Genomic DNA, 17895 nt, shown 5'->3' on the forward strand with positions numbered 1-17895 from the left:
TCCAATTGGCCAACCATGTGTGTTGTTGATATTGATATTGTTGTTGTTGTTGTTATCATCATGCTCATAAAAAAGTTGGTTCTTTTGTGATTATTTTTATTTATAACATCAACTACTGTACTATATTTCGCATTTGTGTAGCTCAGCTCTCTCTAGTGGCTGGAAAGTGTTAATGAATGTATTTAAATATATTTTTGTTCTGGCACCTGTCGCCAATGTTCTGTCTTCTCAAATCTATATAAAATTCCGCGAATGACGTCAACTCTACAAATAAATATGATTGATGATCATGCTTAACAATTCAACATTTGAATCATCCGTACATGTGTTGAGTGACAGATTCACGTGGCATTTTCGAGCCAGTTGAAATTAATAGACAAACACACAAGCTAAAGATGTATATGTTGAATGCTACTCATCCAGACACGTATACGAAATTCATGTAAAAAAAAAAAAATATTAAATTTTTAATACAATAATTTTTCACAGGCACCTTACAGGCAAGCCTCAAGTGACAGAAACATTTAAGGTCCTTTTACTTCACGTGCACGCCGTGGGAAATACGAACCATGCCTAAGTCAAAGCGGGATAAGAAAAGTAAGGGAAAAAATGATATATTATTTTGCTAATTGTCTACAATTACTGCATGGTATTTGTTTGATAATTGACGCCTCAATATGTGCGTAAGGGAATGTAACATGCTCATGTTATCTAGTGGTGACAGATTCACGTGGCATTTTCGAGCCAGTTGAAATGAATAGACAAACACACAAGCTAAAGATGTATATGTTGATTACTACACACCCAGACACGTATACGATATTCATGTAAAAAATAATGATTACATTTTTAATATAATAATTTTAGACAGGCACCTTACGGGCAGGCATCACGTGACAGAAACATTTAAGGTCCTTTTACTTCACGTGCACGCCGTGGGAAATACTAACCATGCCTAAGTCAAAGCGGGATAAGAAAAGTAAGAGAAAAAACTCATTTTTTTGCTATTTGTCTAAAATTACTGAATGGTATTTGTTTGATAATTGACGCCTCAAAGTGTGCGTAAGCGAATGTAACATGCTCATGTTATCTAGTGGTGCAATTCTTGTTGGTCACTCAGGAAAATTCTATCTATATCTCTCCCAGTTTCTTTAACAAAAACAGCCAAGAAGGGACTCGAATCAAAACAGAAATTGATAGAAGAGGTACATTTTGTTTTACAAACATTTGCATGCCAAACTCAATGGTGGCTACGATGTCTTAAGTATTTTTTATCTTGCTGTAGTTACGGAAATGTGTCGACACCTACAAACATTTGTTCATCTTCTCTGTGGCTAATATGAGGAATAACAAATTGAAAGACATCAGGACAGCGTGGAAACACAGCAGGTAACCCACTTGTATTTTCAAGAGAAAACATGAACAGCATTCATATACTGACTGACCCACTGTCGAGAATGGTTTATCATTGATACTAACCTTACTACTATCTTTGGGTGCACTCATCCGTCGAGGTGCTAAATTAAAATTATACAAATGAAAATCATACAAACGAAAATGTTCTTTTTCCTCACAGATTCTTCTTTGGAAAAAACAAAGTCATGATAGTGGCCATTGGGAAAGGAGAAACGGACGAATACAGAGATAACTTATGTCAGGTAGAAATCAGCAACCCGCTGTTTTTAACACACTTTGGTGGCAGAATCCGAACCCGATATTGGTATTTTGTTCATCAAATTTTTCAGCATTAAGATCCCCATTGTAGGGAAATAGAAAAAAAAGCAGCAACAACAAAATGATGTGTGTTAGACGACCCCGATTATAAGACAAGCACCTCTTTTTGAACACTCAAATTTGAAAAAAAGACTTTTTGAAGACAATTTAATTTTTCTACAGAAAATAATTCTAGCACATCTGAAACAAATTATAACACTATATTCAACAGTCTTGAAACAAATCTGAGACATTGCAATAAAATAATGCAAACTGATTTAAACTGCTGAAATCTGTAATGCCAGAACATTACTCCTCACAAACATCGCTTCGCTGTGCTCCGTGTCACTCTGATTCCCATCTGTTGGCTCCACATGAAAAGTGAAACAGGAATAAACTTAAAAACAAAATAAATAATAACAGCTTATTTCGAGGGAAAACTCATTTTGGATTCCACACCCAAAAATACGTTCAAGACAGCTGTCAGACAAAATATTTTCTTTTCTTTTTGCCTATTGTAATGGATCTAATGTTTAAATCGTGGATCAAGATCTCATGTCCTTTTTTTACAGGTCAGCAAGCATCTTCGGGGGGAAGTGGGCGTGCTTTTTACAAATAAAACCAAGGAGGAGGTACAAGAGTGAGTAAGCACTACCAGGGCTTTATTTATTATAGGAAAACACGTTTAATTGTTCTGCAGAAACGCATTTTGTATCAAAACTACAAGCAAACAAAATCTAGCGGTTTGTTTTCCACAATTTAAATAAAAAAATTAATGTTTAGAAAGTTGTTTTTTGGCTCGCCATTTTATTTTACTTTGACGATTAATTTTGAAAAGCAACGCCGTGTTCTTAATAAGTTTTGCATTTTGCACTTTGTCAAAACATTCAATTATTTTAAATGTGAAGTCTTCACTACCTTTTCAACGACGGATGTGCATTCTGATCAGTTGTTTCAAACTGTCTCAACTAATTAATCAGTCCATTTTTTAATTGTTAGTGACTAATGAGATTTTAGGAGATAGCAAAATTTAAAAATATTTAAAAAATGTTTTTTTACAAATTAGGATTGTAAATGGTGAAGTCAAAATCATTTTAACTTGTATTCAAAAAAACAAAACAAAATATTTAAAATGGCAACAAGGCAGGTTGTAATTTTTGTATGTGGGTTGTTTTTTTTCCCTTTCCACACAGATATTTTAGCCATTACAAAGAGATGGATTATGCACGATCAGGAAATAAGGCTAACAGGGATGTGATTCTGGATGAAGGGCCTTTGGAGCAGTTCACTCATTCCATGGAGACTCAACTTAGGCATCTCGGCCTCCCTACATCGCTCAAAAAAGGTTGCAATCCTGACTTTGGACACAATACAGAGGATATCTTTATATTTGTGCACATTTCTATCACGACGGCTCATTATTTGATACTACGACAAAACCAAGATGGTTTTGAACTACTTTAATCCCCAAGGTTTTTTTGTGTTTGTGTATAGGTCTGACAATATTATAGGACCACATGGTCTGCAAAGACGTTGACATTCTCATCTCTGAACAAGGTCATACATAAGATATGTTTTTGTTTGTCTCTAGGGGTCGTGACACTATTAAAGGCCCACACGGTATGCAAAGATGGTGACATTCTCACTCCTGAACAAGCTCGTATTTTGGTAAGTTAATGAGATTTAAAAAGTACTAAATATTACTGTTAAGTAGACACAATAGAATCAAAGTGGTACTGATTCATAGGCTTTTGGCCCAAATTAGGAAGTGAAAATTTGCTGAGGACATCATAAAACTTGAAATAGAACATTTTGAACCGTTCAAAAAAGTGGCCTATCTGTGGCGAATGGCCAGTTAAGTCACCTGCATGATGATGATGTACTCATCTTTCCCTGGCTCAGCTCCATGACCATCCCATTTTAAAAAAATGTGAGCATTGTGTTTGCACTAAATAAAGCAAAAAAAGCACACCATTGCGTTGGATCTAAGAGGTCTTCATTCCATTGGAGGTATAAAAAAAAATTCACGACAATGGATGGCTACATTCAAAAGAAAGGTAGAGTAGGCGGAAGGAGTGTGAACCCTCGCGGCCAACAAGTCCAAGCACTACCATATTTTCTTGCCCGTGATCACGCTTTCCCTACGTTTGACGTCAGTTCTAATGTAAAAGCAACTGGAGCACACACATATGCAAACATGTACACGTGCATATGCCTTTTCATAATAATCACTTCATAATAACTAATGGACTAATTGATAACATGTTGAGCAGCGGTCTCAAACCGGTTGGTCCACAAAGGGACGCAAGGAGTTTAGGTTTTCATTCAAACCGAACAAGCGGGCACATTTTGCAAGTGAAATCAGTTGATTGCAGCCACGTGCAATTTATTTTAGAAGATCCCTCATCGGTTCAAACAAAGACTAGGACCCACGGCGGCCCTTTTGCAGAGGGTAAAATAGTTAGTCAAGCACCTCGGTACTTGCAGTGATTTAACCAGCAAACATGATTGAAATAATAAACTACACCGATAACACTTCCAGGGCACACTCCCATTTCAGCCCATGTTCTGCATTTACGTTTAAATTATTGGGAAATGTTAGAAGTGCCTCTTTTTTTTGTGTGTCATTTTGTTAGGAATTATTTTCTTTCACATAACATGTTTACTCGTAAAGATAAGACTGAAAATACAGTAGTTTCACCAACCGAATCTGAACGGTTGGAGGCCGGTTACGTAAATAATTTGGCAATAGGTAATATTGTCAACTTTCGCTGGAAAATTAGACTTTTTCCGTTAGAAAAAATAGATACGTTAACATTACTAAATGTCTGGTACTCGACTCTAGTAGTTAATCATTACATTTTCTGATCGTTTATTTATTTATTTTTTATTAAAACACATGTTTTCCCCCAGAAACTCTTGGGAATAGAGATGGCTGAATTCAAAGTGACGATCAAATGCATGTGGAGCTCTGAAACAGGCGCATTTGAGCTCGTGGAGGAGGACGACCAGCCTATGCAGGACAATGAAGAGGAAGAAGATCATGAGGCAGAGGATGAAGAGTGAAAGATTGTACTTCAACTTAATTTTTAAATGTCATTGATTAGGATTTTGAAATCTAGTACGTTTTTGAAACAGGAAACTGATTTTTCTTCTTTTTAAAGCTCTGTACTGAATTGTTGCTCAAGTGTATGATGGGCTGAAAACATGGCTATTATTAAATGTCTCAATTCCACAGACTACTGTTATTTGCAATTAAGATCAGGAGAAATACTTGAAGTTTATAAAAAATAAACAATTAATTTTTAGAGTACATATTGTGAAACACTGTTCACATCAAAATTTGTTTTGCAAAAAGTGGAAACAAAAAACTGCCGAAGGGCATTCGCTGTATGCTGCAGTCTGTACGTGGTGCTCCGGTGAGAGTCAAACAGGATTCTCCTTGCTATCAGTCTGTCACATCATTCACTAGTCAAACTCAATGACACCTAAAATAATTTATTGCCTTCAAATAACCACCCACGGTTGCTAGGATGCGTTAGGAAAACCCCAAGCACTGGGAGGGCAAAAAGGGACGAGGAAGCCGGATGTCTGAAAAAGACACGGGAGATGCCAACGTCCTTGGGAAATATTTGAGACACATTGAAAAGTTTGGCAAGACTAGTCGGAGGTTTCCAACGCGGTCAAATTAAATGAATCTAAGAGGTGGATTGTAATTCAAGGTTCATTATCAGTTTCATCCCTAAATCCTATCTTTTTTTGGGTGGGGGTTAATATTGTATGATTACCAATCATCAATTATGGGGAGAATCTTTTTCTGCATCATTTATCGGAAGTAGTTTGGACACTCGTGAACGACCAGCTTCCAAGCGTCTTCGAAGGCTTTCACCACCACCTCGTCAAGAGGACCTTCCTCGGCGGCCGCCAGGTTCTGTTTGAGCTGCTCCAAGCTGGACATGCCAATGATGACGCCGTCCCCGAGGTCGCCCTTCAAACAAACGAGACAAGTTAAAACGTTTGCTTTGATCACGTTGATGGACGGGTGGGTGTCTTTGGCACCTTGAGTTGGGAATGGTGGTACATCCAGCGCATGGCGGCAGACAGCAGGGTGGGTGGTGTCGAACCATATGCCATCTCCAAACCCTTTTGAACCACTTCTATGGCCTGAAAGTGACTGTGCTTCCAGTATCTATGGAGGAAATAAACAAATAACATTTTGAGGGAGCATACAAGTAAAAAAAATGTGAACTATAGGTAACCATATTTTCACGACTACAAAGCGCACTTAAAAGTTACATTTTCTCCAAATAGACAGAGCGCCTTTAAATCCAATGCGCCTTATATGTGGACCAATATTAAAATTGTTATCACGATAAAATAAAATAATCAGTCGATAAGGTACAAAATCCTCTACGGGTCTTGCATCTACGGTAAGTAGCCTGCGACTTCATTTTCCCTCGTACGCAGTTTGTGCTTGGATGTGTAGTTCTTTAGTCTATACACCCAGTATGACGGTGAGCACACTAATTTGGTGCTCGCCGTGATTCCGGGTGGATTGACAAAAGAACTGCCACTAGATGATGGCGTCAAAAGAGCATTCAGAGCTATATATAGCTATATATGGCGCTTTCTGCACCGCAATATGTTTGTTCATAACAAACAAGTTTAAAGGAACTTGGATTACGATGCAGACACTCAAAAATACGTTTAATCTAACCTTACACTAAACTATTCTAATTTTGTATTAAAGTGATACCTTTCTCCCAGGTTGGCTCTATTTGCCCCGCCTCAACCCCGACTTTCACTATCGATGGGCTTTTATAATCCTTTCAAAATATTCTGAAAATGATGCACACAAATGTCCTCACAATAGGATAACGCACGACCACTTGCCAACGAGTAGTCTTGTATGCGCGATCGTTCCGCCAACGGGAGTTAAAAGGCTAAGGGGAAGAAAAAGTAAACACTGAAAAATTGCAACGCTGCACCTAGTGCTCACATAAACATTACAAAGAGCAGCCAACAAGAAGTAATATATACTCCTCGTATTAGCGATCGCTCCACCATTCGCGCTGAGGGACAAAAAAAACACTGAAAAAAATGCAACGCTCCGCCCAGTGTTCGTAGATATCTGTTATACACCAAAGAAATGCGGCAAAAAAAGACAGTGCGCTAAAATCATAAACAGCCTCTCATGTCTTGGCCGCCTGGCTTCCTCATATCTCAAAATTTGTCTTGTATCTAGGATAATTATTTGCTCGAAATTGTACTCGTATCTCGAAATGCTCGTATGTCGGGGGGCTCGTATGTCGAGGTACCACTCTATATATCATTAAACTTTGATGATAGTATGTGCCTACAGTATCCCTTTCCAATGAAAATAAATTGTGTTCAAATGGTTGTTTCCACCTGAAAAAAGCTCCAAAACCCAATTTCGAGACACACTTTTCGATGTATTGATTGTATGTATTTTTTTTAACATCCCTGATATTCCACAATATACTAAATTTGACAATGATGGAAATCACAGCCTTGGCTTTCAGTTATTATAAAAGGTAATTAGAGCATCCATTAGTTTTCAAAGTAATCCGGGTAATAAATGTCTGGAAAGAGTTCATCTTTGACACCATAAAAAGATACCTGTCCCTGTATGCAGAAGCCCAGTTGTTACCAAAGAATCTCCCTTCAGGTTGAGATGAATCTTTGTCTTCATAATGATACTTCCCTGTCAGAAGGCCACCTAGTGAGAAACAAAATCCAATTATTAGCTCCTATAATGTCCTTTCCATGTCGTCTGAGACTTTTTTTTGTGGTAAACGTATGAAAAAGTGAAGACATAATACAGGCACAAATATCTCAAATCAAAAGACTAACTATAACAGGTGAATGAAGTCTCCTTTAAACCAAGTTGTGTACCTGCGAGAGGGTTGTATGCGTAGAACTTCAACCCAAAGTACCTCAAACATGGCAGCAACTCTGTCTCCACCTGCCTTGTGGTGGCATTGTACATTCCCTGTGAGATGTAGGGTATATTTTGTAAAATCTAAAGATAAATATATAAAAATATTTTCTGTTTTCCTCTTTATTATTGAACATAATGCAATATTTTGTTTTATTTTGAGAAGAAAAACAAATGATTAAAAAAAATTCACTTACTAAGAAAAAAAGCTCAAATAAACATTGTTTTGGATCTATAAAAACAGAACATTTAGGGCTTTATGTTCCTGTTATTTTATCAATTGAAACAAATCTAAATATTAATATCTAAAATGGACCAGCCCACATTAAATTGAGTTGACGTTAATGCGGCCCCCGAACCAACCCGAGTTTGACACCCTTGTTCTAGGCAGCGTAAATGAAGATGGTCCTCTTAAATATAAATAAATCACTGCTTCTTACCTGATAAACAGTGGGCAAAATCCAATTATTTTCTCTGCACAGGCACACAATTTCAGCCACTTCCCATGATGCATAATTGGACAGGCCAAACTCCTTAAATTTCCCCTAAGGTGATACATTTTAAAACACATTAGCAGGTGGACATGACATGAAAAAAAATGTTAATTTTCTTAAATCTGTTTTTGCCTCTTTATGTAGCTGGTCACAAGCCCGCAGGGTGTCCGCGATTGGACTTAAGTGATCAGGTGCGTGCAAATAGAAAAGATCGACACACTCGGTCCGCAGACGCTTGAGGGAGGTCTCCAGTTGAGACCGCACGCTCTCTGGCTTCAATGTCTTGCCGTCCCACGGGTTTGCCTTGGTGGCAATGCTGACTGCATTAAATAAATGAAAACAAAGTTACTTTTATTTTACTTAAATACAGGCCGCTTTGGTCGGACAAAAAAATGACTGAATCGAGGGTACGGCTTATATAGGCATAAAAACATGAATTGCAAACGCTGATGCGTGTGCCATGACGTCACGACGAAAGCAAATGCTGATACGGTAATTTATTTCAAAATAGAGAAAAGATAAACAGATAAAACACTAAACAAAATTTATTTTGATGTCTATGAATGAAATTCATCAAAAAAACGTATCTTGCATAAAACGTAAAACATTCCCGTCACAGCTTCAGTGTGGCACATGGTGGGAATACTGACTGAAAAACGCACGTAAAAGGACCCAAACAAAAAGATACATTTATTTTAATTATGCTGTACTTTTTCAATAATTTGCAAAAGCACAATATTTCAATTAATGTAAAAACATGGTAATAACAATTTGATTTAAACTATCCTACGCTTGTTTTTGCTTTTACATTTTATATCTGGCGATCCTGAGGATTTGAGGTTAGCGCATCGGCTTCACAGTGGGATACCTAGGTTCAAATCCAGGTGGGTCCACCTGTGTGGAGTTCGCATGTTCTCCCCGGACCTTATCTCCGGAAATACTCCGGAAATACTCCAGAAATGGGAAAAGAGTACTCCTGAAATGGAGTCGACGAAGGGTGGCAGCTCCGATTATGTATTTGCAATGCACAACAAATTACCTCCAACTATTTTCATTTAATCGATTTATTGTTGCACCCCTCTTGGCGACAATCCGTTTTATTATTAGATTGATTGTTAACAGCACAAGTAACTAGCAAGTTTTCGTTACCCTTCCAACAAGCATGCATGCGTTGCACAAAAATAAGTCAGCACTTTTAATCTTTTACGGCACACAAAGTCCTAAAGAAGGATTTGGCAATGTTGTTAGGATTTTTTTTTTACTCAAGTTAACCTGTTCGGGGGAGGTTCATGTCTCCCATGATGGTCTCCGACTTTCCATCCATATACATGTAGGCAGTGTCCAGGTGTTTGTGGCCGCGGTCCAGGAAGATCTTGAAGATCTCCCGACTCTGCTCGGCGTTTGCCCGGCCTCCAAAGGCCATGGTGCCAAGCAAGGTAACCGGTCGCGTTGCCGACATTTTTGAACGAGGAACAAAGTCCAGACAAATATTAGCCCTCTGCGCTCTTGCTTGAAAAGTGAATTGGTAAGCGGACAGTCGCAGTTTGATTACGCACTGGTGTATAAAGTTCACTTCTGACAGCACCGTTCAACTTAAACTCCTCCCCCATTGGGCGAATCATAGTACTCGTGTACCACAAATTCACAGTAGAGGGAAGCAATTATCATTAAATTGAGACCTGTCACTGTAGTATAAATCAGAGGAGCTCGGACTTTTTCATTTCAAGATCTACTTTTCAAAGAGTCAACATTGCGCGATCTCCGTGTTTTCCCCAGCCCTCTGAAAAAGCAAAGCAGTGCTGATTTTATTGTAAACAATGCATTGTGTGGCAATGTAGCAATCCTACTTGGACGCACGATGACGCTGTTTGCTCAAATCCCATATCAAATTTTATACAGTAACAGTTTACGAGCTTAATGCATTCCGGGGCCGAGCTCGTTTGTCAATTTACTCGTATCTCAAACCAATTTCCCATAGAAAATAACTAGGTACAAATTAATCCGTTCCCACCCTCTGAAAAAATCCATAAACAGGATATTACAATGGAAAAACATTTTTATTAGTTTTAATTCGCCTCCTACTCACAAAGTAAAAAAATACCTATCTAGTGGTTATGATCTTTGATACTGAAATGTGACATTACTTATTACAGATTTGCCACAGAGGGGTTAGGGGGAGGGAGTCAGAGCGACTTGGCACAATGCAACGTGCTCAAAACATTGAATAATACAATAAAATGATAAAACAATAAAATAAACCTTTAGATTACTATACATATACTTCAAAATATGTTTTAATCTTACGTTACAGTAAATTCAACCTTCTCGTGCAATAACTGAAGCAAAGATTTAAATGTATTCTACCTTTCGAGTGGGAACTTCCTGATTCTCCATGCCTTAGAACCGAGTGTTTTTTTTCTTCCGTCCAGTTCGTTTTTTTAAATGATCGAACCAGCCACGATTTGCTTTGAGTAACTTTCCTCTTCATTTTTCCTCCATGCCCACTAATGTAGGAAGCAATAAGCACAGAGCAAAGTCATGCAGATAATGCCTTTTCTTGGTTTTAATATTTGCTCCATGAAGCATACAGTATATACTAAGCCATTATTACATTATATATATGAAATTTGATATACTAGATTGTTTAAATTCAACCATTCATTATTTTGTCACTTTTGTCCCGACAACCTCTCCTCCCACACATCTGTTCACCATTTAGTTAGCCAAAGGGCTTTTTCTAGGTTTGCACACCGGCAAAAGTAAGCCTCATCTGTCTTTTCCAGGTCCCTGCAGGACATGGATGACCCCCAGGCTTGTTTTTCTGGAGCAGAAGTATTTTTAAAAAATACCTATAGACCTTATTCAGATTGGAAGGCAAAATCTGATTTGGAGTCCATCCAGATTGAAATTCAATAGCTCTTTTGCAGTCTGAACAGTCACAAAATACAGAAATCGGAATTTGACAAGCTGCATTAGACCCATATAGGAAACATAGTTTCTTTATTGTTTTACTGTGTTATATTGTATCATAGTTTTTATATTGACAAGATGATTCTCAGTCTCAACTGCCTGGCCGGAAGTTTGGTCGCCGGATGTTTGGTCGCCGGACGTTTGGTCGCCGGACGTTAGGTCGGCGGACGTTAGGTCGGCGGACGTTTGGTCGGCGGATGTTTGGTCGCCGGACGTTTGGTCGCCGGACGTTTGGTCGCCGGACGTTTGGTCGCCGGACGTTTGGTCACCGGACGTTTGGTCGCCGGACGTTTGGTCGCCCTGACGTTTGGTCGCCAGACGTTTGGTCCCCGTTGGTCCCCGGTCTTTTGGTCACCAGTCAAATGGTGACAGAGAGTCAGTACTGTTGAAAACAGCCCTCAACAAGAGCTTCATATTTAAATATCTACTGTTGATTCATGAGAGATAGAGAGGGTAATATCTAAGTACTGTTTAATATCCAAGTACTGTTGAAACCAGCTCTCAAAATTATATTCACAAGAGTTTAATACCTAAATATCTATTGTTGATTCACGAGAGAAAGATAGTTTAGTTTATCTAAATTTAGATATTAAACTCTCTTTCTGTCACGTGAATCAACTGTAAATATTTAGATATTAAACTCTCTCTGTCTCTCTCATGAATCAACAGTAGATATTTAGATATTAAACTCTTGTGAATATAATTTTGAGAGCTGGTTTCAACAATACTTAGATACTAAACCCTCTCTCATGAATCAACAGTAGATATTTAGATATTAAACTCTTGTTGAGAGCTGTTTTCAACAGTACTTTGTTGGGTTTATTCTGTATTACTATTATACATATATGTGTAGTAATTCATTTCTTGGATATTAAACAGTACTTAGATATTACGCTCTCTATCTCTCATGAATCAACAGTAGATATTTAAATATTAAACTCTTGTTGAGAGCTGTTTTCAACAGTACTGACTCTCAAACGTCTGGCGACCAAACGTCCGGCGACCAAACGTCAGGGCGACCAAACGTCCGGCAACCAAACGTCCGGCGACCAAACGTCCGGCGACCAAACGTCCGGCGACCAAACGTCCGGCGACCAAACGTCCAGGCGACCAAACGTCAGAGCGACCAAAAGTCCGGGTGACCAAACGTCCGGGCGACCAAACGTCCGGCGACCAAACGTCCGGGTACCTTTAAGGAGGAATACAATTGATTCAGACCATGGTCTCCCCTAGCTTGTGTGGGTTTTCTCAGCGTACTCTGGTTTCCTCCCACATTCCAAAAACATGCAAAGTAGGCTGGTTAAACACTCCTAATTGCTATCAGGTATGAGTGTGAGTATAAATGGCTGTATCTATCCTTGTGGCCTGCGGTTTGCTGGAGACCTATTCTGGCTGTCCCCTACCTGATGCCCGTATTTAGCTGGGATAGGCTCCAGCACCTTCTGAGAAGTGTTACAGTAAATGAATGAAAAATTAACTTATTCTCAACCACAAAATAATTAGTTTGAAAAGAAAGAACACAGGGACATTTGAAGGAGCTAATGAGCAAATGCATTAGTGTTGAGTCAATTTTTTTTCTTGTTGTTATTATTATTTTTATTTTTGCATGACTCTTGTTTTGTGTGTTCGTTTCTGTTATCTGCAATGGAAACTCATCCACTTCTCTTTGATCAATGGCTCATGGATCAAATGCAAACCAGCAGCATCCAGCAACTATAGAGTGTAACCTCAACGCTTGCAACTTTTACAGTAGCCACAAAATTTGCCAATAGTTATTGTATGATAGCGTTTTGCTTCAATGACTACAATTTTATTTGAAGTATACGTATCACTAACATCTGCCAAAAAACAGTAGGAAGGAACAAGGAAATGTTTGGATCCTACATGGATTCGCCTTTCAATTTGTTTAAATTGCTGATTAATTAGCTGTCTGTGGCCTAATTTGACCGTCATGTTGTCATACTCCTCGGGGGGCCGTTCAGCAGTGACCCACCATTCTTTAAGGGTCATGAGCACACATGTGAGCAATGAAAGCTCTGTTTACAACAGCATTGGTCGCCAATCCCTCGACCACACCGTCAGTTGTTTGCACCCCTTTCCGTACACTAGCTTTTAGAGGACTTCACCAGATGCTCGGAATCTGGCGTAGCTGATTAAGTTAGTGTTTGATGAGGGTATCTTTTGTTTTATTTGTGACGGCCCAGCAAATGAGTGAATAGCGCATAGGCGTCACAGTTCTGGGGAAGTGGGTTAGATCCCAGGTTGGTCCTAACTGTGCTGAGTTTGCATCTCCAGCACCCCGTGACCTTGAGAAGATAGGTGTTTCAGAAAATTAATGAATGAATAATTTTAAGCGATCCCAATGATTGAGTGGTTAGTGTGTCGGCCTCACAGCTTTGGGTTCAAATCCGAGTCATGTCCATCTGCGTGGACTTTGCATGTTCTCCTGTGTGGGTTTCCTTTGGGAACTCCAGTTTTCTCCCTCATTCCAAAAACATGCATGATAGGCTAAACTGTCCCTCGGTATGGGTGGCAGCGTGTATCATTTATCTGTCTCATTGTGCCCTGTCGTCGGCAGGCCACAGATTCAGGGTGTCACCCGCCTGTGGCACGGAGACAGCTGCGACAGGCTCCAGCACCTCCCGTGACCCTAATGAGGATAAAGCGGTTCATAAAATGAGATGAGATGGAGTTGAATTTCATTTTCTGCACTGCATATTTTGGCTGCCGAGAACACGAGAGTAGTGTGCAATTGCGCATGAGCACAGGTTAGAGCAGGGGTCGGCAAACATTTCGGGCCGGGGGTCACATAGTCTTTAAAAATTTGACAAATGGGCCGGGTCAGCACAAGATACGATACATATAAAAAAAACTGCATTCGTTAACAGAACCTATGAAACATTAACAGAAAAAAAGGAATCAACTATTAACATACCCATCACTCATCATTAAAGTAAAAAGTATAAAGTACAAAGTAACGTTAAAAGGAATGTATTATAAAATATTAAAATGTAATTTAAAAAAGATAGAGGGGCTTTAAAACACGAAAAACAAATAAGAGTGGACAGATCGACTTTCACTGGCTTACGCGTGACGGCGCCATCTTGGGGGAAAAACCCCCCAAAAAAACATTATTTGGATAACGTCGGCAGGCCGGATTAAAACGACTCGCGGGCCGGATGTGGCCCTCGAGCCGTAGTTTCCCCATGTCTGGGTTAGAGGCAACATTGCTCACTGGTCTAGGGTCAAGAGTTTGATCCCAGCTTGGTCTCATCAGTCTGAAGTTTGAATTCTCTTCCCCGGCTTGCTTGGGGTTTCCCTGGGTACTCCAGTTCCCCCCTAGTTTTCTGTGTGTGCTGGAGCCTATACCAACTAACTACGGGCACTAGGCGGGATGCCCTGAATCCGTGGCCAGCCAATCAGGTCAGGGCACGAGGAGATGGACAACCATTTACACTCCCAAACCTAGGGGCAATTTAGAGTTTTCAATCAGCCTACCCAGCATGTTTTTGGGATGTGGGAGGAAACCGAAGTACCAGGAGAAAACCCACACAAGCCCGAGAAGAAGATGCAAACTCCATGCGGTGAGGACCGACCTGGGATTGAACCTAACCCAAAACGCTGAGGCCGACGCGGTAACCAAGCCACCCACTTAAAACTAATTCCAAGCAATTGAGAAAAAAACATTCATTCATCTTCCATACTGCACATCCTCGAAAGGGTTGCAGGGGTTGCTGGAGCCTAACCTCACTTTCGACAAAAGGCAGAATACACCTTAAATTGGTCGCCGGTCAGTCGTAGAGCACACGGAGAGACAAACAACCATCCACACTCACAATCATATACCCCCCAACGGTGATTGAGTCTGTCCGGGCCCACACCGAAGTCAGGTGAGAGAACCTCTGCACCACGAGGTGGCGAGAAAAGAAAAAAAGTCTTTATAGCTAGAAGCAATGAAATGATCAATCCCAGTCTCCGCCAGTTAAATTTTAATGGACGTCTATACGTCTATTCATGTCAAAAGCTGTGTTCAATGTGTCCTTCTTTTACTCAATGTAACTACTATAACACATACTATACATCATGTCAAAGTGGCGGCCCAGGGGCCAAATCTGGCATGCCGCATCATTTTGTGCGGCCCAGGAAAGTAAATCATGAGTGTTGACTTTCTGTTTTAGGATCAAATTAAAATGAAGATTATAGATGTGTATGTTGCGCCCTGCATTTGCATATTGCTCTTAACACGGAGAAATAATCATACAGTGGTCAGTTGTTGTTGTCTTCAAACCAACTATTACTGTAATGACTGAAAAGCTCCCGTGTTTCAAACTATTATGCACCCAGACATAAATAATCGAACACCAATACATACTTTAACATAGTAATCTTGCTATTTGGCTGAAGGCATCAATAATCGAAGACTGATAAACATCCAATCCAAAACTAGTTTTACATCACACATCATTAATAACTTAAGCACTTTAGCATGTCACACTCTATCATTAATAACTCACACACTTTGCCTGTCACATGTATTATATTTCCCGATTTCTTCTCTTTTAAATCAATTATTGTAATTTTTTAATCGATTTTTTCTGTGTTCTGAGTTCAAAAATTATTTTGTAAAATCTAAAAATATATTTAAAAAAAGCTAAAATGAACTTTGTTTCAGATCTTTAAAAGCTGAATATTCAGGGATTTTAATCCAGTTCTTTTAATCAATTTATTTAAAAAAAATCTAAATATTATATTTAAAAGAGTCCGGCCCACATTAATTCAACTTGATGTTAAAGCGGCCCGCGAACCTACCCGAGTCTGGCACACACTTCCACTAAACTCCCAAACAAAACATGACACGCATATTACACAGAGAATAGAGGGAGCCTCCTCCAACTTTTATTTTTCCCAGTGAAACATCTGCACTTGCTCTAAAGTCTCTATAAGCTTCTGTTTTGTTGAATAATTTTGGCAGCGCATCACAAACACGCCAGGAACGAGACAGCAGATCCACGCGTGTTTTGGATGGTGAAACTTAAGAGCAAAAACCAAGAGGATGAGGAGGATTGCGGAGAATGTATTTTTATTACTTTTTGTCTTAGTTTTTGTACAAGGAGCTCAAGTTTATCGACATGGCAACTCCAGAAGACTACAACCGTACATGTGAGTACTTGAAGTATACTTGTACAAGTGTACTTGAATTTGATGCATTTCTATGATTTCTGCATTGAATGACACGCAACAGATTTCTTCAGGAGTATAGTGGTGAAATCGTGCAAATTCCATGTATATGTGGTTGCGGATGCTTTTGTTTAGCTGCAACTTTTAAAGTGAATTGTAACCGAATGATAAATGAAGCCAGAATGGCGTTTTGACTAAGATGACGATGCCGGGCTTCGCTGCTCTGCAGCTGGACATGATTCGGTGCACTATTAATGTATTACTCATTATTCTGCATCTTTTTAGTTAGACCAAAATGTTTCCCCAATTTAAGTAAGTCGAATTAAAAAAATGTTCTCAATAAAAAAGGCATGCTTATTTAAAATTAAATATTTGAAAATGATTATTGTGTATAATTTTCGTCATATTCGTGAAAAAAGGTCATTGGTAGTTTACAACAATAAATGTAAATTATGACCTCATAAAAATCTATCTACCTCTTCCCTCTAGTGTGATGAACAGGAAACTACAGCTCATGAAAAAAAAATTGGAACTGAAGCATGACTAAAAAACAATTTCAATTATTCATGCTCCATCTATGAAAAATACAAATTGAAACACGTGGCCGAGGGGTTAACAAATCCACCTCCCAGTTCTGGGATCAAGGGTTCAAACCTTGGTGGGTTCTGACTGTCCTGTGTAGAGTTTGCATGTTCTCCCTGGGCCTGCGTGGGTTTTCTCCAGGTACTACGGTTTCCTCCCACATCCCAATAACATACATGGTAGGTTGATCACTTTAAATTACCTCTGGGTATAAGTGTGATTATAATTAGGTGTCCTACTCCTTGTGCCTGGTGTCCCGTGTCCTTGAGAAGATAAGCGATATAGAAAATAAACAAATAGCATATTTTCTCACAAATAATCGCCCCGCGTATAAGCACTCTTAAAATTTCCTTTAAATCGTTGACTGTTACAATTTCTTGTGTATTATAAGCCGCCCTTGATTCACAATATTCACCTCCATGTTGTTGGTTTTGATAGGGAGTACAAATGTGTTACTCTGAAGGGACATTCTGAAGAAAAAACATCACACATGGTATTTCTAAGATACTGTATGAATCAAAAGCACTCTATTATGGTCAATATCACAAGGAAGTTAGTAATTCATCAGGTAATGCCACGTTTCCCAATCACTGCGCCACCACATGTGAGCAATGGTCGGGTGTCCCGTGGGAAATTGTAAGAAGTCATACAATGTAATATTTAGAGAGAAAAAATCATATGTATATAACGAGACTAAGATTGAACAATTACAATATATATTGAAAGACAAATTATAGATTATACCAGTGGTGTCAAACATACGGCCCGCGGGCCGGATCCGGCCCATCTGGTGGTTTGGTATGGCCCGGGGAAGAAAGCTGCATTGTATGAAAAAATATGAATTTTCTTTAAAATTTGTCCGCTAGGTCCGCAGTGTTTTAGAACACTGGTAAAACAGGGTAGTGTTTTTAAGTTCCACAAGTCTGGTACTAAATGTTTTTGGAACATTGTTACTCTTTCTGTGATCAGTTTTATGTACAACCCACTTAAATATATGTT

The 17895-nt window shown here is 39.1% G+C and overlaps 3 protein-coding genes across 6 annotated transcripts in view; 2 read left to right on the forward strand and 1 right to left on the reverse strand.

Annotated features, from left to right (window-relative positions):
• The first annotated feature begins 493 nt into the window (after nucleotides 1-493).
• On the forward strand, nucleotides 494-4950 carry mrto4 (MRT4 homolog, ribosome maturation factor). 3 transcript variants are annotated; one of them, XM_077726912.1, is made up of 9 exons: nucleotides 519-597; nucleotides 868-979; nucleotides 1147-1205; nucleotides 1286-1389; nucleotides 1577-1658; nucleotides 2286-2353; nucleotides 2907-3058; nucleotides 3305-3381; nucleotides 4627-4950. In XM_077726912.1, the coding sequence occupies exons 2-9, from the start codon at nucleotides 952-954 to the stop codon at nucleotides 4777-4779; spliced, it is 723 nt and encodes a 240-aa protein (XP_077583038.1). In that variant the 5' UTR covers nucleotides 519-597; nucleotides 868-951; the 3' UTR covers nucleotides 4780-4950. The 3 variants fall into 3 exon arrangements, with proteins under 3 accessions (XP_077583039.1, XP_077583038.1, XP_077583040.1); XM_077726914.1 differs by lacking the exon at nucleotides 4627-4950 and adding an exon at nucleotides 3479-3687; XM_077726913.1 differs by lacking the exon at nucleotides 868-979 and having other exon boundaries at nucleotides 494-597.
• akr7a3 (aldo-keto reductase family 7, member A3 (aflatoxin aldehyde reductase)) lies at nucleotides 4626-9728 on the reverse strand. The gene is made up of 7 exons (XM_077726911.1): nucleotides 9439-9728; nucleotides 8299-8486; nucleotides 8113-8217; nucleotides 7630-7726; nucleotides 7354-7453; nucleotides 5773-5902; nucleotides 4626-5701 (listed from the first exon to the last, which is right to left on the reverse strand). The coding sequence occupies exons 1-7, from the start codon at nucleotides 9623-9625 to the stop codon at nucleotides 5540-5542; spliced, it is 969 nt and encodes a 322-aa protein (XP_077583037.1). The 5' UTR covers nucleotides 9626-9728; the 3' UTR covers nucleotides 4626-5539.
• A 6200-nt stretch (nucleotides 9729-15928) lies between these two features.
• Nucleotides 15929-17895, forward strand: part of megf6b (multiple EGF-like-domains 6b) — a 45615-nt gene continuing 43648 nt past the window's right edge. Inside the window, exon 1 of one of the 2 annotated variants that reach the window (XM_077727196.1) lies at nucleotides 15929-16296. In XM_077727196.1, the coding sequence (XP_077583322.1) occupies nucleotides 16190-16296 (107 nt within the window). In that variant the 5' untranslated portion in view covers nucleotides 15929-16189. The remainder of the gene's footprint in view (nucleotides 16297-17895) is intronic. The other variant, XM_077727195.1, reaches the window with a different exon arrangement.

The sequence above is a fragment of the Stigmatopora nigra genome, chromosome 10 (assembly GCF_051989575.1).
Source record: "Stigmatopora nigra isolate UIUO_SnigA chromosome 10, RoL_Snig_1.1, whole genome shotgun sequence".
In the NCBI taxonomy this organism is placed as follows: Eukaryota; Metazoa; Chordata; class Actinopteri; order Syngnathiformes; family Syngnathidae; genus Stigmatopora; species Stigmatopora nigra.

Coding starts and splice junctions, on each gene's coding strand:
- mrto4 (XM_077726913.1), top strand. CDS start 570: ATGCCTAAGTCAAAGCGGGATAAGAAAA. Junction 1,390..1,576: donor ACAGCGTGGAAACACAGCAG/GTAACCCACTTG, acceptor TTTTCCTCACAG/ATTCTTCTTTGGAAAAAACA. Junction 2,354..2,906: donor ACCAAGGAGGAGGTACAAGA/GTGAGTAAGCAC, acceptor CTTTCCACACAG/ATATTTTAGCCATTACAAAG.
- akr7a3 (XM_077726911.1), bottom strand. CDS start 9,625: ATGTCGGCAACGCGACCGGTTACCTTGCTTGGCACCATGGCCTTTGGA. Junction 7,727..8,112: donor TTTTGCCCACTGTTTATCAG/GTAAGAAGCAGT, acceptor TACATCTCACAG/GGAATGTACAATGCCACCAC. Junction 5,702..5,772: donor ACCACCATTCCCAACTCAAG/GTGCCAAAGACA, acceptor GTTTGTTTGAAG/GGCGACCTCGGGGACGGCGT.